The sequence below is a fragment of the Podarcis gaigeae genome, assembly GCF_964106915.1.
Source record: "Podarcis gaigeae genome assembly, chromosome: 11".
NCBI classification, from domain to species: Eukaryota; Metazoa; Chordata; class Lepidosauria; order Squamata; family Lacertidae; genus Podarcis; species Podarcis gaigeae.
In genome coordinates this window covers 3,201,660-3,224,661 of record NC_139687.1, presented here as the reverse complement: position 1 = coordinate 3,224,661, position 23,002 = coordinate 3,201,660, and the positions used below count along the sequence as shown (strand labels likewise).

Genomic DNA, 23,002 nt, shown 5'->3' with positions numbered 1-23,002 from the left:
GATTTCATTGGGTCTGTGCTAAGTCTGGATCCATACAAACATAAGAAGAGTAGGCCTGGGCTATGTGAGGGGCAGACTGTGAAACTGACGCCACTCCTGTGTCCCTCTGCTAACCGTGCTGCTGGTAGTAAAGGGACTCAGGAGCAAACAGCAGGGACATTGAGCCTCGCTCAGCTGAGGAGTGGGAACTTACTCGCCTCCCAGCTGAGTAAGGCAAACAAGTTGTGTTGTCCCAGCCCTCAGGGTGCTGGGGTGGAAGCATCTCAGTTCCTGCAGTGAGAGCAGCAGCAGTTTCACCCCACACCTCGCAGGCTGAGCCAAAGCAGCTTCTTGTTTCAACACTCTGCTGTATCACCAGATCCGTGATATTTGGCTGGTGATACAATGCAATATTGAAAATCTGACATTGCCCAGCCCTAAAGAAGTGCCTGCTGGATTAGGCCAAAGGCCCATTTAGTCCAGTATCCTGTTCTCACAGTGGGCAACCAGATACGTGTGCGAAATCAGGGAGCAAAACAAGAGCTGAAGACAACACTTCTTTTTTATATATTTGTATTTCATTTGTTTTTGTACCTATTGGAAATTCTATACAGTGGGGAGGTATACAGTGAGGGGGGAGGGAGAAAGTATTTGATCCCTTGCTAAATTTGCCCGTTTGCCCCCTGATCTTGCATGGAGCCCCAGACCGAGGGAGGTTCACATTTTGTGTTTCTTCCATTTGCGAATTATTGTACCAACTGTTGTCACCTTCTCACCAGGCTGCTTGGCAATAATAGTCTTGTAGCCCAGCCCAGCCTTGTGCAGGTCTACAATCTTGTCCCTGACATCCTTGGACAGCTCTTTGGTCCTGGTGGCTACTTTGGAATCTGCTGGATTGATTGCTTCTGTTGACAGGTGTCTTTTGTACAGGTACTGTAATGAGCTGGGATTACAGGCAAGACCTCTCCCTTACAGCAGGTGCTTCTAATCTCAGCTCATTACACACAGTGAAGATACCAGGTAGCCTGACATCTGGCTGGTTGATAGGGGATCAAATACTTATTTCACTCATTATAATGCACATCAATCTCTGACTTTTATCCTCTGGGTTTATGGGGGTTTCCCTGTTGTTATTCTGCCTCTCACAGCTACAATAAACTTACCATTAAAATTATGGACTGGTCATTTCTTCGTCAGGGGACAAATTGGCAAATTTAGCAGGGGATCAAATACTTTCCCCCCTCACTGTATTAATGTCTATAATAGCAGTAATAATAACATATATGAATGAAATGCCTACAAGAGTTTTCAAGAAATTGTTGTTTATTTTCAGGTGGAGAATGAATCTGTTTTGACCACATATACTGTGAATGAGCTATCTATGATGAAATATTACTATGAATGTGTGATGTTTGTGGTTAGGAAACCAGGAAGCAGTGTTTGAAGTGGATTATCCAGGAAGAAAAATGCACAGTGGCTTCTGGAATTATGACTGAACACAACCTCATATCAGTGGTGCCTTTTTATTCATCGCAGAATGTAGCTCTGTTGTCTATTTTTTTAATCTATCCTATAATCTCCAGATGTGTACTTCTGGATATTTGTATCTGCGTAATGAACATAGAGAGCAAACACTCCTGTATCATTTCTTCAAATTCCGATTAATGTTTTTTTCTGACGGGTAATACTTTGCAAATACCATTATTAACACTTGCAGTTCTCTGTAAGGTATAAAATGGTCTACTTTAAGTTTTCTTTGAAATAATATCTAACGTCATATTGGATACACAATTCATTTTTTGTCCCATGTCGTACAGAAAACAAGACCACTCCTCATCTTAGGATATTTAAATACTATTTGGGTGACTTTACTCCCCATAGGAATTTTGATCTTCTGCAGTCTGATAAGCAGCATCATGTGAACTTGGTCTTCTACTGTAAAAATGTAAAGAGTTTATAAAAATAACACGTGCATTCACAAGAAAATTTTAACGTGAATCTGACTGATATTTGCGGCTGATGCATTTTTAGATATATATATATATACAATTATACTATTCTTCATGCCATTTTAAGCATTTGATGGGTAATTTGAAGTAATATCTGGCTGCAGTCACTTAAAAAAAGAACTAAATTAAGACTTAACAGTAATGTTTGTACATTAGTACTTTGATCCCATTAAGGGTGTTCTAATTATGACTGAAATTGATGGGTTTAATGTCAGCTGTGGGTTTACTATTTTAAGAAATTATTTTTTGATGGCATTAACTACACAAAGTAGTCCCAATCCACCACAGTGTAGTGGGGTTTTTTTAGGTGCAGGTATTGCTTCACCCAGCTGTCCATATTCTGATGTACAGGACTTCCAATGGAGCCCGCTTAAGCCACAGGGGAAAGCCACTCTTAGCAGTATTTGTATGGCTTTGGAGCTGGGATGCCAAAGATTCATGGGATCCTAAGCCTGTCCATCCAGCATCAAGAGGCCTGGAGCTGATGCAAACAAAAAGAAAAGAAAAATTAGAGGAGTTTTCTTCCTGCCCCCCCCCCTTTTGCCCTAGCCAGCGCAAGCAGCAAGGCTCCAGGTGGTTGGTGCTCCTACATTGTGCTAAGCCCTACTGCTGTTGCTGCCTCCCAGCAGTTTGAATTTCTTTCTCAGTTACTGTTTTAGTATTTAGCAGTTCTACTGAATCCACCTGCATTATGATGCACATGTAAGAAGCCAGCTGACATCTGTACTTATGAGCTGCTGCCATTCAGCTTGTGACCTGCTTGTTAAGCTATTCTTAACTGAATGTCATGCTAATCACCCACCTATTTACACACACATAATTCTTTTCGGAGTTATACCCCATCAATGTCCGATAGGCTGAGTTTCCAAATTGTGTACAGGTTTTCGTTAAGATTAATTATAGTTAGATTTACAACTTAAATTAATGATCAGATCCAGATATTGCAAGACATGTGCTGGGTGCTTTTTCTGCATACCAAGTATGATGACCTGACAAATACAATCCAAACTGATGGGGCAACTAAGCACAATGGCTTCATTTTCAAAAATACTTTTAAATTATTAAAGTTATACAGTACTGAGGAATAGGTGAAATCTAGGAACTGTGACTACCTTTTGCTGAGGACATCAAATAACACAAGTTTGTTGAATGGTTAGGTTTGTGGTTATGTGCTAGCAAAAGTCTGAATGACCAATTACTATTTATTTTTTTCATTTTAAAGGGAAAGATTGCCTCTGTCTGGTTTAACTTAAAATGCAATGTATAAGTTTGAAAAGATGTTTAGCGTTGATTTCTTAATTTACAAAGTCAACCCACATGCAGCTGATATAGCAAACTGTTTATAGATGAACATTAAAATTCAGCAACTACTTAACTATCTAATTAGATGCACTTGCTTCACCTTCCCTGTTCCATGCCCTCAAGTGCTTTTGCCTGGCTGAAATTTGTTCATGAACTGTGGTTTCTTCCTTGCCTGCATGAAGAACGGAAAGTGTGTGTGGGTAGAAACCACAATTTCGCGAGGATGCCATTCATTCCGTCCCTCCCTGCCTGCTTTTGCTTCTGGCATTGCCCGCCCCTTGCGCCCCCCAGAGGGAGGGGGCTGCTTGGGCAGAAGCCTTATCCCTTGCGCTGAGACCCCAGAGCGATCCTAAGAATGTGCACTCGGAAGTAACTCCCATTGCATCCCAGGAAGCGTGTCTCGGTTTGCCGCGTTCCCACGCGCATTAGGCGCTCTAGCCGGCCCGCGCTTGCTCGCCAGGCCGCTCCGGAGGCGCGTCTTCGGCAGGGGGCGCCGGCGAGGTCCCCCCGCGCGTGCGCACTTGAGGCGTGGGGCTTGGCGGCGGCGGCCCCAATGGCGAAGCGCGGCGCGTTGGCGGCGGCGCTGGCGTGTCACGCGCCCGGGTGCGAGAGCTTCGCGGCTGCCGCGCCGCCGCTCCTGAAGCGCCGCCGGGCCGAGGCGGAGAGGAAGGAGGAGTCGCGAGGCCTGAAGCGCAAGAGGGCGGAGGAGGAGGAGGCGGCGGCGGCGGCGCGGGCCGCCAAGAGGCCCTCCGTGGCCCCGGGGGGCGGCGCTGCTGACACCACGGCCCTCTCGCGGCCCCCGGGCTCCGCGTCGGCGAGGGGCGGCCGCCCCAAGGCTCCTCTCGAGGAGGTAAAGAGGCCGGCGGAGAGGGCTCCCTGACTCCGCACAACAGCCCGGCGAGGGAGGCCCCGCGGAGAGGCGGCGGACGAGAGAGCCCCGCGGGTCTGGGAGGGGGCTGCTGTGGGCGGGGGGGGGGCTCTGGGGCAGAACCAGGTTGCAGCAGCCCCCCCCCCCAAGTGAGGAAAGGGGTAAATGGAGGGAAGGCTTCTGAAGGAAATCCCTTTATTTCGCGAAGCTTAGCCCAACCTTGGTGAAAGGGGCGCCCTGTCTGAGTGAGTCCCGCAGCAGGTAATATTCACGGGCAGGTGCCCCCCTCCCGGTGCCCCCCAAGTGCACCTGGCGCTGTCATGATACCGGTATATACTTTTTAACACACCTTTCTTCACGTGCCTTTGGGAGCAGAGGATGCGATCAGAATATTCCTCCCTCTTAATGTATATGTATTGCACATGGTTTAATTGTGTTGAGCAGAATGTGACCTGCCATGATACTATGTGGTGAAATATGTAAATAGAAATTATGGGTTGACATTTTGATGCTGACATCGCTGTATAGACGCTGTGAAAAATGTGCACCCCTGAGCAGCACTGATCCCACAATAAACACCTAGGAGTAGCCCAGAGGTAGAGCCATGAAGGTGGCACTCTGTCAGCCACTGATTCCGTTTCTCAATCGACGTTATATTTAGATAAAGCTATATATCATAATGGTTATCATCACCACAGTAAATTTTATTAATGAATTTTGCATTTGTGAAATACTTTGTTTCTCTAATATATTGTTAATCAATTTCATTAGCTGCTCTTGAGTTATGCTAATATTGCTATTATAACCTAAAGGATAATATTTCCCCTTTTGCACCATTCATTATTTTATATATCTCTATTGGCTTCATTAGCGTGTTATTTTAAACCACAGTTTAAAATAAACTATGGTGTAAAGTGAGCAACCAGTGTGCATGCTGCTAAAATCAAGTGAAGTGGGTTTCAGGAAAACTTTGAATTTGCACTGGAACATTTTCTGATGGCCTAGAAGGTGATAGAATGTAGCATGTTTATCTTACTTTTATTTAGTAAACAAAATATGTCTTGTATGATCCAGTTATGATTCCTACATTCCTGCATTGCAAGGGGTTGGACTAGATCAGTGTTTTTCAACCTTTTTTGGGCAAAGGCACACTTGTTTTATGAAAAAAATCACGAGGCACACCACCATTAGAAAATGTTAAAAAATTTAACTCTGTCCCTATATTGACTATATATAAAGTAATTCTCTTGAATAGGAATCAAATAAACACAAAGTATTTTATAATTACTTTATTATGAAATGGTAAGTAAACAGAAATATGAAAAATTATAAAATACTTTATTTTAAAATCTTTCGAATTTTTCAATTTTTCCCACGGCACACCAGGCAACATCTCGCGGCACACTAGTGTGCCGCGGAACAGTGGTTGAAAAACACTGGACTAGATGACCTCGGGGTCTCTTCCAGCTCTATAATTCTATGTTCCATATAATTCTATGTTCCTATTTGATCTCTTCAGTCAGTGGAATTGGCCCTTTTAAACAAAGGTCCTCAAATGCATGTTTGGATTAAAAGATTGAATACTGTTGTTTTAAAGAAATAATCCTTGCTATTTGAATTTTTAATACATTTCTTCCCCTCAAAATGTATTAATACATACTGCAGCTTTTAGTACCATGTTTAGATCCTTGACTGTCACTCATTCAAATGGATAGGGCATTGGGCTCGAAAGTCTCACTCGTCCAATGGCAAGTGACCAGCCAGCTTCTGGTCACCATGTGAGCCCAAGGCTACTTCTGAGCCCTGTAGGGAGGGGGATGATTCACATCTTCTCTCTGTCTCAAAAGTACTGCTGAAGGTAGTGGTCTATTTTGTTCAGCATTTGCAGAACACAAATCCTGGTCTTCCTTTTCCCTGTAATTGGTGCCTCCCCACTTTTCTTTCTCATTCTGAGCGCCTGGCAGGCAGAGAATCAAAGCAAGCTGCTTCCTTCTTCCCTCAAGTCAAGTTCCAAGCTGGAGGAAGGTGACATTTGTTTATGCTTTTCACTGAATCCTCAAGTTCCATTGCCAGCTTCATTTTTGGAGCTGGGGAGAGGATATGGGGAGTGTGCCCCACGTTGTGCAGACATTTCTGCGGCACAGAATAAGACCACCTTTTTTGGGGGGGGGGAGTCATGATCCTGCCAACCACAAATTTTGGGTTGGCCACCAAAGCCAGCAAAACTGCAGATCTTTGGCAGGCTAAGTACAAGACAGTGTTGTAATTCCGAGTAATTATTTCCTAGGATATTATTTTTTGTTCTCCAGCCAATCCACCAGAGGGGGTGCAAGTTAAACTGTTTCTTAAATCCATTTTGCTTGATGTGAGGGTAGGCTCTTTCTTTCCTTGATTTCTTTCTCTGTGTGATTGTTAGCATGTAATTCAGCTAGATAGACTCAAAGAAAAAATGCATGTGAGGGTGAGAACTGTGCACATAGAGAACAGTAGCTTGTTTTAGCAGCAATAACTGCCACTATGGGAACAACTAGTTCTAGGCCTGATGGACAAAATAAAAACTGAAAAATCACTGGTTCTGGATAGTATCAATCCCCATGTTCCGAAAGAACTCAAATGTAAAATTGCTGATCTCTTAACAAAAATATGTCCCAAAATTAGCCTCCATACCTGAGGAGTGGAAAGTGGCCAATGTTACACAATTTTTTCAAAGAGAATATGGGAGATCCCGGATATTACAGGCCAGTTAGCTTAATGTCTGTCCTGGGAAAACTGATGGAAAATACTGTTAAACATATAGTAACCAAACATACAAAAGAGCAGGTCTTGCTGAAGGAAAACAAGCATGGTTTGTGCAAGGTCATGGGCCGTCTCTCTAGCCTGTTCAGAGCTTTTTAAGACAGTGAAAAGCTTATAGATAAAGGTGACCCACTTGACATTGTGTACTTGAACTTTCAAAAAGCTTTCAACAAGAGTCCTGATTAAGTTTTGCAGTCATGGAATAAGAGGTGAGGGACTCTTGTTTGTTAAGGGACATGAAGAGTAGAAATTAATCGACAGTTCTACTGATAGAGCGATGAAGAAATTGGAGTGTCTCCAAGGGCTGGTATTGGGACCTGTGCTTTTTAATTTGTTTGTAAATGATCTAGAGTTAGTTATGACCAGTGAGGTGGCCAGATTTGCTGCTGATATTAATTTGTTCAGGATCGTTAAAACAAAAAGGATTGTGAAGAGTTCCAAAAACACCTCTCCATATGAGTGGATGGCTGTAAAAAGGCCAGTGCAGTTCAGTGTAAACAAGTGTAAGTGCAACCAAAATGATCCAGGGGCTGGAGCAACTTCCCCTATAGGTTACTCACCTTTTCTCTAAACCAAACATTCCCAAACGCTGCATCCTTTCCTCATAGTGGACAGACAAAACAAGTATGTCACGCAGCACATAATTAAACTATGGAACACTCTCCCACAGGAGGCATTGATGGCCACCAACTTAGATGGCTTTGAAAAAGGATTTTAAAAATTCATGGAAGATAAGCCTAGCAATGGCTCCTAGCCATGATGGCTTTGCTCTGCCTCCGGAGTCAAAGGCAGTAGGCTTCTGAATTCCAGTTGCTGGAAATGGGGAGTCACGCTTGCAGGTTCCCCAGAGGCACCTGAGAACGTGATGCTGCACTAGCTGGACCATTGGCCTGATCCAGCAGACTCTCCTTGTGTTCTTAGGATAAATGTTTGGCTGTGTGAGTCTCTCTCTCTCCATTGCACATGTTCTTTTCTTTAGATCCTGGCTCTTAATTTTCACTAGACTGTGGAATTTTTCAAAAATAGAGATTCTAAAACTGTTTGTAGATTTGGCTTGTCAGTGCAAAGTGCTTTTTAGAGGTGTTCATTTTTCTGCTGCAGTGATATCTGTTAATTACGTTTTATTTTCCTAGCCTGAAGATGATGTTTGGCGCTACAACTCCTTCCAGTACTGGAGGTCTCCATTGCCTGCTATTGATTTGTCTGATATTCTGGATTTAGAAAAAGACGATGCAATAGATGCAAGACGGTCCAGCAGTGTTTGCCTCTCAGAAATGGAAACCTGAAACCTGATAAATTCTCAAGTTACTTTGCCGAAGTTGGCTTCTTCTTTTGCTGGGAAAAGTAAGCAGAGATGATAGCCGGTTGGAGAAAAATATGCTTTGAAGGAAGGAAAACTTCTTAAAAAGAAAGAATGGCAAAAGAACCATCAGTGGACTGTCTAGAAAATTGATGGTGTACAGAATGGAGCATGAAGATTGGAGAACTATTGGAACATTTGAAAATGGATGTATGCTGACAGAAAATACATGTACTGTAGTTGGTACTTACTTCATTGAAAGAAAGCCAGAAGGGTGTGTTCTAAGTAGAACCTGGTCAGATAACTCAGTTGAGATCTGTGCTGTCTTTGTTGCTAGACAAAAAAATATTGTTGCTTTAAAAAAATCCACACTTCTATGCAGAATGATGGCAGTGGATATCATTTTTTTGCCAATGCCACTGTACAAGTTTCTTTAAGCGTTTCTGAGAGTGGTGTGAGGGTAAAAGTGATGTCAGGAGCTGATTGAGCCTTCAAATACATGGACCACGATGGACAAGGAAAAGGAACCATGCTGAGCAATGTGAGACTGTTCGGCACATTTCTTGGGGCTTATTGATGGAAGGCTCCAATCCTACCTAGTTAATATGTTTGATTCTTTGTGTTTTGTATCATGTGCTTGTCAGATATTGAACTTAAGTATGAATGTTACCATTTAATATTCTTTGCTAGGAATGACTACGTGAAACTAGAGAGTTTACCAGTAGACTTCAACTTCAGATCTGCTAATCATTTCATAGTGTTATTCAGGTTAAATGACATTTCCTTATTAATCCACCATAACTTTGGCATATTTGTAGAAATACTTTTCACTGTGTAATAAAATCTCCAGTATTTTTTTTTTAAAAAAAACCCTTATGAAGTAATGCTCATATTGATTATCTCATTTGAAAACGTTACTTTCGCTGTGTGCCTGGATGCTTTGTCATTAAGCTTTTCTGGGGTGGGGGGTGGCTTTTAAGAATGTACATTCAGTGTTAACAGTGTACACATTGTACTTTTTCCTGAGCTGTAGAAAGGAAAATATGATTAGACTATCACAGCCCAAGTTTTTATTGTTTCCACTGTTCCACACATCATCTTGTCAGTGGTACCTTGGGTTACAGATGCTTCAGGTTACAGACTCCTAACCCAGAAATAGTACCTCAGGTTAAGAACTTTACTTCAGGATGAGAACAGAAATCGGGCAGCAGGAGGCCCCATTAGCTAAAGTGGTGCTTCAAGTTAAGAACAGTTTCAGGTTAAGAACGGACTTCCAGAATGAATTAAGTTCTTAAACCGAGGTTTTGACTTTTGTCAAAATGTAAACTTACGTACATTTCTTGGATAAATTTAGACTAGAGGTATCCCTCGTAGAAACCCAAAAGAAAAAGATGCAGACTCCAAGTGAAAAGATAGGCCTTTATTGAACTACAAAGAATGCGTAGGGACAGCCTCAACAATTAGCAATAGGCTGTAAAACACCACTTCCAAAGCAATGGTGTTTTTTATACACTTTCTGATTACACACATGGTTTCTATTCACCAATCAAAGGATCACAGCAATCTTAATAGATGCAACCCAGTGTCATCTTCCTGAACCAATCAAAATCATTTAGCTCTTCAGATCAGTTCTTATCATAATATAATGTGGTTACACACAAACTATTTTCAATGTCTTTCTTTATTGACTAATTTTCCTATTCATTAAATGTCTCCCAGTATCCTCTTTCATCTGTCTATTGCCTAGCCAGTTCTATTTCCATGCATACAATGGCCACCATAGAGTCTAACAGTTTATCCTTTTCATTGTTCTGGAACGGACATTCACTACCTACAGTACCTAAAAGCAGCTAGTTTTCTACTGTAAAAGGTAGGCAGGTACAGACCTTTTCAGTTTAGTGAGGCCATAGACTCAAAAGAAAATGGAATCATCAAAATGATACGGTATGAAATTATTATTTTCTCCATCACATTTTATATAGCTTTAAAGTCCTATGCGTGTCTATTCAGAAGCAAGTTCCATTGAGTTCAAGTATGAAGAGGTACAGAACTGCAACCTCAGCTTGATCAGGTGAGGAGGGCTGTGCACGTAGATTGCTCCCTCACACAGTGTAAAAAAAGATAATGTAGCCTTTCTCATTTCAGTACACTGGTACCTCAGGTTACATACGCTTCAGGTTACAGACTCCGCTAACCCAGAAATAGTGTTTCAGGTTAAGAACTTTGCTTCAGGATGAGAACAGAAATCGTGCTCCAGCAGCACAGCGGCAGCGGGAGGCCCCATTAGCTAAAGTGGTGCTACAGGTTAAGAACAGTTTCAGGTTAAGTACGGGCCTCTGGAATGAATTAAGTACTTAACCTGAGGTACCACTGTATCCTGTTGTGATTTTGAAGTACCTGTCATCTTTCTGCTGGCCAAGGAGAATAAATTAAATTAATTCTCCCCCTTTCTCTTAATCTGATTATCATATGTTTGATTGGGGCAAAGGGCTGGCAAGAGGGGGGAGGTTACCCCATGGAGTGTAGGATAAGCTTCCTTAAGTATTATTGTCCATTTACTAGCATTACTTCCATATTATGGGTTGCAAAAGGAGAATGTGGAAATCTATAGGAAGAAAGTAAGGCAGTTTAGAAATTATGTGAGAAAGCCGAAGGTGTAGAATAAGCTTGCCTCTTTTTTTGCTGTGAATATTGCAGTGTATGTAAGTTCCAGAACAAGTGCTGCGATGGGAATGGAGAGGGACAATGAGGACAATGAGGTTTGGGGCAGGAGAAAATATGCACATACCTTAATTTAGACTGGGGACGGAAACTTTGCTGGTCTCCTTGTATATACTCACAGGTACATTGGCAAGCTGGTTTTTGCAAATACACAGCAAGACCTGAACACAGATTTGTTAATTTTCTGTGACTTGTCATCTATTAACTTACTCAGGGCAGGCTCATGACAAAATAAGATCTAGTAATTTCAGGGACTCTACTCTGAAGTAACAGTTTGTTGACTGCAACCCTGTATTTACCCGAAGGTCCCAGAGCTCATAGTTGTAAGGACATATTTGGCTACATACAAATGAACAAGTTTCCTGAAGATACTTCATCCACTTTATTTTGCGGCAACTGCTACCATTTGAGAACAATCACATTTATCGTAAGTACTGTTGAGATAAAATAGAAACTAGCCTAAATTGCTCTGTAGCCATCATAATGCAAACAGTTATAAACCAGACTCTTTAGATGGCAATAGAGATGCACAATAAACTCTTGAAAAATCTGAATTTGTTTTCATTGGAAAGGTTTTATTTTGAACCTTACTGTTGTTGAAACTTGAAACAAGTGACGTGAATGTTAATCATTTCCCTAATGTGGTATATAAACTTGAAACCAGATTGTGTCACATGATTCTGATTACCAGGTGATAGTCTCTTCAGTTTAATTGCAGTACAAACATTTCACCAGTTTTCAGAGGCCATCTCTTTTCCATCTCATTAAAGCTTTTAAGTACAAGCCCATGGAAATTTGTAATCATTGCTTTTCGGCATTGTTTCCACTAGTTGCTCGTGCTAAGCAAGCTTTATCTGATTGGGAATGAGATGGAAACTTCAGACTGAGATCCAGTGGCTGAAGGCTACAAAAATGTTATGTGTTAGTGATCAGAATGAAGGTAAGTAGGCTGACTTTTCTGTTGCAATGTTTAATATTTTGATACAAGCATTACTTCATTTGGAAGAAAATTATAATGTGTTTTTAGTAGCTTTAGTTTGGAATGCGTAGTTTGTTTTTCAGTAGAAGTCCATTTCAGACACTTTCCTAATAGACTGTTTACGAAAAGTTAAGGACTGGCGACGGAAAAGTTGAAATGAACACACTCTTAAATTGACAGACTTTTTGCAATTGCAGTTCAATTTGATGATTCTCTTCAAAAGATTATAGAAATAGCTCTGCAAAACAGCAGTGCTTGGCAAATGTAAATAAATGTTGGATTTGGTTCTGTGAATAGTCCATCAGCATAAATTACTAAACAAGGGCCTATAAAGCAGGATGAAAAAAATAAATTACAGCTCTAATTCATGAATTGTGTCAATTAAGACTTGCTTTCTAATTTTTTATTTAAGAATTCTTGAATCTTCAAAATTCATGACGTTTTTGTATCCTTATAACAAGTTTGCATTCCATTAATTTCATGAACTAGCTTATCATCTTGCTTTACACGCTGAACAGTTAAGTACTTATTATGCTTCTGTTAGATTTCTAAAAATAAATTAACATTACGGTATTTATTTAATTCAATATATTAATAGCTTCCTATACATTTCAAAGTGATTTAATAAAGACACAAATAAAATATATATAAAACAATATATGAAGACAATTAAAACAATTTTATGTTGTTTTTATATATGAAATGGTTTAATTGTATTAAACACACACACTCTTTGCATAGTCAACCAACAGAAGCAGCCTCAGAGGAGTTTTTTATATGTGACGAAAAACCCTTCTCTAGAAAGAAAACATAAGCTGCTTCATCCGCCTCTTAGGGGGGAACAAAAATAGCATACATTCTGGAAAGTAGACAAAATATAGAGCGAGTACCTGAACTCCAGCTACCTTTTGGAACTAGTAAGAGGAAATATGGCAAGAGATTATTTCTCAAATACTGTATATATGGAAGATAGCCTTTGGAAATCTGAAACAGACTGCACAAGGGAGCAAGCCACATTAAGATAGTGGAACTTCTGATTAAATATGTGAAGGATTTTTCTGCATGTTGCCAAAAAGGGGGTTGCTGCTGCAGCTAATTTAACTGCATATAAATGTCTACTAGCCAGTTTAAAATGGGTGCAAATTTAGAAATTGGTTATCTTTTGTAGATGACAGCCTGGCAAAATTTCAGTTGATCAGATTGGCAAGTAGCTGAACTTGTCAGTTTCCATGTTGTACCAAAGAAGGTGGACCTGTAATAACTATAGATGTTCTGTTGAAATGTGTCTGACAACCAAGTGACACCTGCAGTTGTATATATCTTATACTCAATGGTATTTTAGAACCCCCCCCAAAAAAATGTATAATAAAATTATTTACGTACCACCTTTCTCAGGACAGGACCCAAGGTGGCTCACAATATCATAAAAGCACAACAATTACAATGATCTAAAATAATATTTTTTAAAAATAACAAATGCAACAGCAGTAACTAACTTTAAAAAGGTAAGTTAGAAGTGTTTCAGCTTGGTTTGGTTGTCTTACTGTATTTTCTAAGAGAGCTATATAAAAAGGCAGTTTAAAAAGATGGGTTTTATAGCAGAAGTATGCTGGTGTCCTTTAGCCATTTCCCCCTTCAGAAATACACAGTGAATATGCTCCCCCATCTTCCTCTGGTGGTGAATGAGATGTGTCTATTCATGTCTTTGGCCTTATAGAGAGGAAAAGTGGCTAGGGAAAAACTTTAACTAGACAATCAACCAAAAGAAAAACGTGTAAGAAGTCCCCTTTTCTCCCAGTGTTCCCCCTCTCACACAATCTCCTGGTTTCTGCTTGGAGAGTTTTAAAAAATACATAGCTGCATGTCACATTGAGTTCAGACCTAGAGCTGAAGATGCAAGTTGATCTGTACAAGAGGAAATGTCAAGCATTAGTTAATTCTTTAGAAACTACCAAGTGCTTACACACAAATGATGTCCTGACAAATATCAAAGAACAACAATGATAAAGTGATTTATCTTTTTCAGAACTGCTTTTAGTTTTCCTTAATGCTAAGCTCCTCTCTGCCTTGAAAAATGCATGCCAAGAAAACATAAAGCAAGCTACATTTATGTCACAGGTAGTGATATCAATCAAACTAAACTAGAATTGCATGCAAACTGGCTTTTAAATCACGTTGCAGAAAATCTTGAAAATGTGACTGCAGCTATATTATCTTACACACCAGCCCCCTTTCAAACTGAAAGCCGAGATTGTGCGGTTAGTTGGCCCAGCCCTGCTTGACAGGTTCCTAATAAGAGCTTCAAAGGTTTAACTCCCTCCCATTATTATTTAACCTAAGACTAGTGAGGAATCGCAGAGTATCTCATCGGGGTGGAGAAGTACATTGGTGTTTATAGTGGAATAAGCTTCATAGAGTGAAGCCACTCCAGGCTGGCCAGGCGTCTTGGGCTGGTTGTTGCTTAAGTGTTGTGCAAGAAAGCGACTTGGTATGTAACCTGCTGAGCAGCTGGAAGAATCCAGCCATAAAGACAGCTGCCAATCGCTGATAGGGGAAAGTGGAACATTAACCATTCTCTAGTGTGGTCCAAGGATCAAGGAGTACTCCTTGAGGTCTGAATGGACTTCCTTTCCTCCTGCGTACACTTTGGTTGCTGCAGAAGCTTTGGGGAGCAGAAGAGAGTTTGACTTACGAGCGCAGTCTTGACAAGATGCAAGAGACAAAGCAGGACAAATGAAAGTTCAAATGAAGGTAAAACTATATACAGAGATAGGCAGGTAGATGAGTTAGGACTGGAGCATAAACGCCTCCTGATCTGATCACCACAGCTTAAATTTGCTAACTCGCTCTTCACCACCACTACTGTTAACTTTCCAGGATTCATTTGCACAGCCATTCTGTTAGGCTTGCTGATTCAAAAATGGACTGAAGCAAGAAAGAAAAACAGATGATCTGCAGCAGATGTGTGAGAGTGCATTGCTTTGTTTTGCGATCTGTGGCATCATTAGTTCAGGAGGTGATTGTATATTTTGAAACTTTTGTCCTTGTTTGTAAGGGATGGAGGAGAGCTATATAACACCATTCCTGGCTTGCCAGTGTGTTCACTGAGTGGGCAGATGGTAGTGTTCTAGGGTTGCAAAATGAGGTTAGGTGTTTGTTCTGTGTAGGTAGAAGAAGGAAGAATCTTCTCAAAGAAGCCACCTGGCACCCTTAGTTTCAGCAGTATTAATTTCAACAGGATTGCCAAGTACCTCAATTTGATTTAAGGAGCAGCATTATTGTCATATACTTATCGTGAAGCTTTTTCCAGTACCGTGTCTCAGTGCTAGGCAGCTTCACCTGCTAACTTTTTCTGAATAAATTGTTAAAAGCACAGGAGCCCTGCAGAAAAAGTGTCATCAACCCTACTTATAAGTCCTATGTATTCCTTACACTTCAGAAGTTAAAGCCCTTTGTGCCTCTTAATGAGTTTTTTCTGCTATAGCAAGCAGGAATCGGGGAGGATGTGTTTGTTTTGTTATTGTTTGTATTATGTACTTTGTGGTTTTATTCTGTAAACTGCCCTGAGATCTTTGGACGAAGGGCAGTATACAAATTTAATAATAATAATAAAAAATTATTCTTTTTTGGTGATCACTCGTAGTCGAGTAAGATCGTCTTCCATAAACATGGTTTTAACAGTGTGAGTCCATAAGTGACTGTGGAGGCCAGTTCTGAATCCACACGTCCTTCCACAGTGGGGATGTTGGTTTCCAGGCAGGAGTTGATCACGGTGTGGATTTTGCCAAGCATGCCTTCCTCTTAGCACGTTTCTCCCTTGCGTCCTGAGTTCCAGTGTTTTCAAAGCCCATGACACCTTTGGTAAAGGCTGTTCTCCAACTGGAGCGCTTGCAGGCCAGTGTTTCCCAGTTGTCAGTGTTTATACTACATTTTTTTAGATTTGCCTTGACAGTCTTTAAACCTCTTTTGTTGACCACCAGCATTATGCTTTCCATTTTTAAGTTTGGAATAGAGTAGTTGCTTTGGAAGATGATCATCAGGCATCCACACAACATGACCAGTCCAACGAAGCTGATGTTGAAGAATCATTGCTTTAACACTGGTGATCTTTGCTTTGTACACTGATATTAGTTCGCCTGTCTTCCCAAGTGATGTGTAAAAATTTTTGGAGACACTGTTGATGGAATCTTTTGAGGAGCTGGAGATGGTCCATGTTAAGTGGTCCATGTTTCACAAGCATATCATAAGGTTGGTAGTACAGTAGCTTTGTAAACAAGCATTTTGGTTTCCCTGCGAATGTCCTCAAACACTCCGCACTTCAGTCGGGAGAAAGCCACACTCTCAGAGCTCAGGCAATGCTAGATTTCGGCATCCATGTTGGCCCTTGTGGAAAGATAACTGAGTATCAGCAAATGGGAACCAGTGATCAGGGATGAAGCTCAGTGCTTCACTGTTTTCCATATCATTTAAAAGGTAACTGGGAAGTCTACTTGCTTGCATACCTTGTTTGGGAGCAGAAAAAAATTTCAGTGCCTCCTGTCCTAGATAGAATAATTAAAGACCCAATTTGAAATCCTTACTTTGCTTAGAATTAGTCTGCAAGATTTGCTGTGCCAGTGTATAATCATGTAAGGGTAGAGTGGAAATGCACACATCAGTTGTTATGTCAGTACAATGTCACAAGGTAAGACTAATGATACTAATTCTGGCACCCGGCCAACACTATATCAGTGACTTGTCCTAAGGTACCCCCTGAAAGCCTCACCTTCTGTCTTTTTAATTGCTTTAGAACTGATTCACTCCCTGAAACAATGCTTCACATTAAGTATGCACTGTCAGTTTAGGTTGGCCCTGTAGAAGTTGTGCACTGCATACCAATTATATGTAAAGTGAACTTTCACTGGGATCATAAACACATAACATTTCAATGTGCAGTTTAGTGAGAGAATTAGAGCTTTTTATTGCAGAATTGTATTTAAGGCCTTAATTCAGCTGTTAAATGTGAACAGATTTCATGCCTTGACTTCTATTGCAGAACATTCTCTGCTGCTAGGAGCTGTCACTCCAGGACAGAGGGAAATAGATTGAGAAGGATGGCTTTGCATGGCCTTCTTGTTGTAGGCTCTAGGTTGTTTCTTGGTGGGTGGTGCTCTTGCACCCATTGTCTTACCCTGTTATGCTGGCCATCAATGATGTACACTGCAGTGACAGGCTTTGCTTTTGTTTTAAAGTAAGTAAACATTGTAATATAATAAGAAAGACAACTGGCAGACTTCAGTTTGGGATCTGCATCTTCCATGTCCTCATAAACTTTCAGCCTCATCTAATGTTCATGTGGAATCACGGGTTCTCTGGGTTTATTTTGATGAGCATAATAAAAATTGTAAAGTGCACTGCTGCTTTTTTAATGTGTTGTATATTGTAAATAGCAGTGAGAGTGAACGATATTCCACAGTTGTATGTGTGACTGTTGTTGACATTCCATACTTTGATTATATGTGGCTCTAGAATGAAATACTTTGTAAAACATTTTTCTCGTTTTTCCAAAATGTTGCCATTCAGCTACTTAAGATTAAGTCATAAGCAAATGATAATTGGACAAACATCTAAGAATAGTGCTACCTCTAGGCAGGGCTCATTATATTTTAGAGAGACATAGTTGGCCATCCAGGTTAATGACACATCCATGTCACCAGTAGGAAGCCCTTGAGAAATTATTTTGGGACTTCAATAGCTTTCACCCCAATGAATATGAGCCTAGGTTAGTCTGCATAGCAGTTTTACTGCCTTGCTGATGCTGTCCAATTTCACAATGGACATAAAAGCTTCAACTTATATTGGAATCCCATTAACTACTACACACTTATTTATACTTCTAGCTTCCACAAAATCAATTGTCAATGGCCCAAGCCTACATTACAAGCACAGTACAGCTCATCAGACAGGAATTTGTTCTTTAAGAAATGCCTGTTGTAAATCCTTGAAATATATTATCCATCTGTTAAAGTGAGAAAAACAGACCCACATAATCTGATTTATACCCACGAATAACTTACTGCAGTACAGATCCAAAAGTGAAGGTGTAAGAACATTTGTTATCTACAATTCCCAGTTAAAACCATTCAACACGTCATCCTGGACAATGATAACATCCCTTTTATAGGCCTTTAGTAGTAAACCTATCCTCTGACCCAGAAGTTAAAACAGCTATTCACCAACAACAGGCTGCAAAAATGATTACTAATTAAGTGTCTGTAGTGGGTTGATGGTGACTTTGCTTATCTGACCATACCCTTTTGTGATTCGTGGCCCTTTTACCTTCTTATGTACTGGGGACAGGGGACCTATTCCACCCCCACCCCGCTTGATTTGTTAGGCTCCAGTTCCCATTGTCCCTGATGGTTGGCTGTGCTGGCTGGTGCTAAGGAGAAAGGGGCACCACCCGGAGGGCCACAGCTTCCCCATCCCTGCTCTGGAGAAGGAAACAAGCATTTTTAACGGAGGAGGAAATAATTAGAACTGAGAAGAGAGGTGAAATAGGAAATAAAAAGTTGGTATTGAAATCCCTGCCGTATCCTCATATTTTATGTGAGTAATACATACCTGTCAACTGCATCTGATGAAGTGAAGTGTAGTCTATGACCAGAATGAATGTTAGTTTTAGGTGCTGAAAGAATCTTCATTATCAGTGGCCTGACAACATTCCATTTTGTTATTTGTTAAAGTTTGCTTCCTCTCTGTCAAAGGCTGCCAGGGATCACTGTTGCCCCCTGTGGGTGGAATTCAGTGTAGTGCTGAGTGGGGTACAGGCAGCCCCCCGTTTGAGCAGGTGTTACATTCCGAGGCACCGCGTGTGTTAGTGTAATGGTGCAGAATTGAAGCCCATTGGAGAAGTCTACGAACACCCCGTTCTGCCCTTGTGACGTCTCTATGACATTTCCAGGTCACTACCGAGTTCAGACTGGGAATGGGGCCTCATTCAGCTGACCTCTTTGACATTTGCTCACCTGGAACCAGAATATCCTGGAAGGGCACAACAACAGGGTAGTTTCCCCCTTCCTTGTGCCTTCCCCAGAAACAGGCTTGAGTCAGAGCTGCTGGGAAAGGAACTGACTTGCTTGAAAACAGGTCTTACCCTACATGTGCCCACTTGACTGCTTCAGTATGGGAACTGGCACTACTACAGGTGCAATATAATACCTGTTCTGCATTTGAAAGAATTCGGTAGTTTAGGGTGGCAGCACCTGCTCTTTGGAACTCCCTGCCTCTTGAGATCAAGCAGGTGCCTTCACTGTACTCTTTTTGACACCTGCTAAAAAAATCTTTTTTATATGAGCCTACCCAGACACTTAGAAAATTGAGAAAAGGGTGGCGCTGTGGTCTAAACCACAGAGCCTAGGGCTGGCTGATCAGAAGGTCGGCGGTTCGAATCCCCACAACAGGGTGAGCTCCTGTTGCTCAGTCCCAGCTCCTGCCAACCTAGCAGTTCAAAAGCATGCTAAAAAAAGTGCAAGTAGATGAATAGGTACCGCTCCGGCGGGAAGGTAAACAGCTTTTCCGTGCGCTGCTCCTTTACCTTTACCTAATCTGATTTAGTATTGTAACTTTTGTATGTTTTAAAGCAGGGTTATAATCCCCCCTTTTTTCTTTTTTAAACTACTTTGAGAATTTTTATAATCAAACGGTGTATAAATCTTACTAAATACACAAATAAAGTAGATAAATAAAGTAAGGGTTGTTTGCCAGAGTGCTCTTGAATGGGATCACGGGCATGAATTGGGTTATTCTGACCATGCTTTAACATACAACGCCTAATAAAAGCAACTGAGTTGAGCATTCCTGGTGCTGTGTCCATTTGTGTAAGGAAGAGGAGGGCACTGGATGCCCAACATTCTCTTGCAGAGTGGCGCAAACAAGCAGCTAGGCTGGGCCAAGATCTCCAGCGGAAATTCCCACAGGGCTCACTCCCCAAGTGAAACAATACGCAAATAACACCAACATTAGTTGTCTGAGAACATATTGTGCTTCATGGCAAGGTTAACTAATTTATATGTGCAAAAAAATTAAATTGCCTGTTGGGGACATTAATAACATTTTTCCTGGAAGAAAGAAAACCAGGTCTGACTGCCAGGGCCACAGCTAGGGGTGGTGAGGTGGGCCCCCACCAGGGGTGCAGGCGGTGTACATAAATATCAATATCAATTATTGCCTCATAAGAAATGGTTTTAAATAGAGGGTGAATTGAATGGGTGGAAGGGCTGGAGGAGAAGGAGAAAGAAGAGCTCATTTGTCTGTGGCCAGGGGGCACAATCGGGATGGTTCTGCCAGGGGCGCAAGATCACCCAGCTGTGGCTCTGCTGACTGCCTTAATAGCCAGCTCACTGGCAACTATTTTCACCCTGGGGTTTTTAGTTTTTTTAAAGAAAGCTTGACATATAATGGTGTTGGAATAATAATGCTCTTGGAATACAGTACTAATGCTTATATTTATACCGTAACCTAGATTCCCCCCGTTTGGCAGTAAATTTCTGAACAATGCCTATTTATGTCCACACTTGTACAGACTTCAATTTAGTAAAATTAATTCCAGAGCTGTCTAAAATACATGTTATCCCTTGCTTATTGGTGTTTAATTAGTGTACTTCATCAAAAAGATCTGACTTCCGGTCTAGGTTCAGCTTTATGCCAATTGCTAAAACAAGTATGGTTTAAGATGGAAAGCCCAGACAATCAGTCTAGGGATCAAGTTAGGGCAAAGCAAAGAGCATACCAAGGTTTGGTGCACGTGACTGGTCTGCTTGTGGCACATATTTTATTTTCCTTCTGCGCTGGTGGTTCCTGAGGGCTGAAGATCAGTTCCTGTATATGAAGTGATATGCCTATGTCTGAACTAGGCAACTTCAGACTGTAGGTGGTGGCTTGCATCTCTATCCCCTTCCTAGCCACATGAAGAAAGTCATGATGCAGTCTCAACCACTCTTTAGTAAGCACCTTGTGTTTTATCAGATATGCTCTTGTATATATAACACACGAACCTGTGTCTAACACAGAGGCTCACAGAGATGTGATTACCCCAGAGACGTGCCTTTTACAGAATATGGGGCAGGCATTTAGAAACCTTTGGAAAGACTAAATGAACTGGCAAGGGGAAAGATCACATGAAAATGCCTGTGATCCAAATCTCACAAGGGTTACAGGTGAGTGAGATTCATAAAATAAGAAAGGTAAAGAGAAGTGAAAAGCTTAACTGCAAGGTAGTTACCTGCCTCGTGGAAGGAGGAGCAAAGAAAAGCGATTTGGGGGATTTTCACAGGGATTGAAGGATCCAAGACTGCATTCTCCAGATGGGTTGTGTGTGTGTGTGTGTGTGTGTGAGAGAGAGAGAGAGAGAGAGAGAGAGAGAATGTTGTAGGACAGTATTATTTTCAGTCTCCGTTTATTGTATACAGTACTGGTTGTGTTTTGCAGTAGTTCATCTTCTGCCATAAACTATGTTATTGATCTCATTGTTGTGAAATTATGTATCTTAGGTCACACACACAGATAGAGAGAGAGAGAGAGAATAGGTTGTGGGGGACTGTAAGTGCTTAAGTATTGTTCACAGGAGTGAATAATAATATTTGCTGGATTGATTTCTGTTCTATACTTGGGGCCAATAAGTGAATATAGGCAATTCCCATATGTGTTTTCCTTGGAATTCATAGACATCTCTAGTGGGGGGGGGGTGTGCTTTTGTTCAGTCTAAGATTCTCCCCCAATGGGCTCGGGCTTAGCTTGGCCACATCTGATTCCACTCTGGATTCCTTGGAAACCTTAGCATATGGTTCAAAAAATAGCAAAAGCTTTTCTTTTGGAAGATGCGGGGTTGTGCTTCTTACAACAAAGGATGTGACAAAGAGAACAAAGGGAAGCAAAGGTAGGATGTCTAGCTGAGCAAAAAGGATTTCTTCTGCCATAGATACCCATGGAGCAAGCTTAGAAGAAAGTGACATGGCGTCTTTTGGAAGTTTCCCAAAAAATTGAACAGACTAACGTGCCCATTTGCAAGACATTAATTTCCTGCTATGCATCTCTCTGTCAGAGTATGATACTGTAAAGGATTGGTAAAGAGGACATTACTTGTGCCCTTTGTCATGCCATGACACAATCTAATTCTTCCACCAGAGAGTCATTGGGTACATTTTTTTTCTTACTTGTAAAAGATGTCAACACTTTCTCAGGATGTTCAGACAATCCAATTACCAGGAGCAGGTGCTTGCAGGAGGATGCATCTTAATTACCATTTGGAAATTTGGGTGGTGGTGTTCCAGGAAAAGCTGTTCCGTGTCACCTCCCAAATTCTCTCCCCACAGAGGTGTCTATAGTGTCTTCATTGCACAGCCTTTGTAATATGCTGAACACACACCTCTGCTCCCTGGCCTTTGACAGCTGAGATGACCTACGCTGTATTTTTGGTATGTTAAGTATTGGTTTTACTTGCTTTCAAGTTACATCATTGTTTTGTAGTAATCTTCCATGAGACTTAATAGTGAAAGGCAGGTTAAGAAATCCTAAAATAAATGAAAATTAGATGAAAATGTGAACTTGCACTAGATATGGCAGAGATTTCTGGGATTAATTGGGCTAGCATTTGGTTTCCATGGAGAAATTCCCCTGGTGTGAAGCACTAGAGTTTCCCCCGCAAAAGACTAAGTTTAATTTATAGTTTGCTTGAGCTGCCTCTGATCCCATGCACTTGAGCTGTGATCTTTGTTCAGAGTGAAACAGAAATGCACGTGCAGAGTTCCAATGGAACCCATATTCGTTGGTTTTTCTTCCAGGCCTTCTCCAATTCACTGAGATTTTAACATAGTGTCTTAGTGTGTCTGAGTGCCTTACTCAATTCTTCCTTTTTCCTCATGTGTCAGTAATTTATTTAGACTGTCAGACTGCTGGCAGCATTTTGTGATTAATTCTGTGGTGTTTTCTGCAGGGATTAATAATTCATACCTGTCTGATTTTAATAAGGTAATGTGATGAGAGTTGGTCTCAAGGATCTCCCACCACCC

General features: G+C 41.2%; 3 protein-coding genes across 6 annotated transcripts in view; all 3 read left to right on the top strand.

The window, feature by feature from the left end:
• CARNMT1 (carnosine N-methyltransferase 1) overlaps positions 1-1,965 on the top strand; it is a 32,664-nt gene extending 30,699 nt beyond the window's left edge. The window contains 1 exon segment of the mRNA XM_083702165.1: positions 1,313-1,965. Within this exon segment, the coding sequence (XP_083558291.1) occupies positions 1,313-1,423 (111 nt within the window). The 3' untranslated portion in view covers positions 1,424-1,965.
• Positions 1,966-3,843: 1,878 nt separating this feature from the next.
• Positions 3,844-9,125, top strand: LOC310826814 (uncharacterized protein C9orf40 homolog; the record flags this gene model as incomplete). The annotated part of the gene is made up of 2 exons (XM_083702161.1): positions 3,844-4,140; positions 8,088-9,125. The coding sequence occupies 2 exons, from the start codon at positions 3,844-3,846 to the stop codon at positions 8,238-8,240; spliced, it is 450 nt and encodes a 149-aa protein (XP_083558287.1). The 3' UTR covers positions 8,241-9,125.
• Positions 9,126-9,982: 857 nt separating this feature from the next.
• Positions 9,983-23,002, top strand: part of TRPM6 (transient receptor potential cation channel subfamily M member 6) — a 95,882-nt gene continuing 82,862 nt past the window's right edge. The window contains exons 1-2 of one of the 4 annotated variants that reach the window (XM_083701862.1): positions 9,983-10,380; positions 10,606-11,915. In XM_083701862.1, the coding sequence (XP_083557988.1) occupies positions 11,910-11,915 (6 nt within the window). In that variant the 5' untranslated portion in view covers positions 9,983-10,380; positions 10,606-11,909. Of the gene's footprint in view, positions 10,381-10,605; positions 11,916-14,455; positions 14,706-21,040; positions 21,152-22,372; positions 22,409-23,002 lie in introns of those variants that run through there. The other 3 variants (XM_083701861.1, XM_083701859.1, XM_083701860.1) reach the window with 3 other exon arrangements.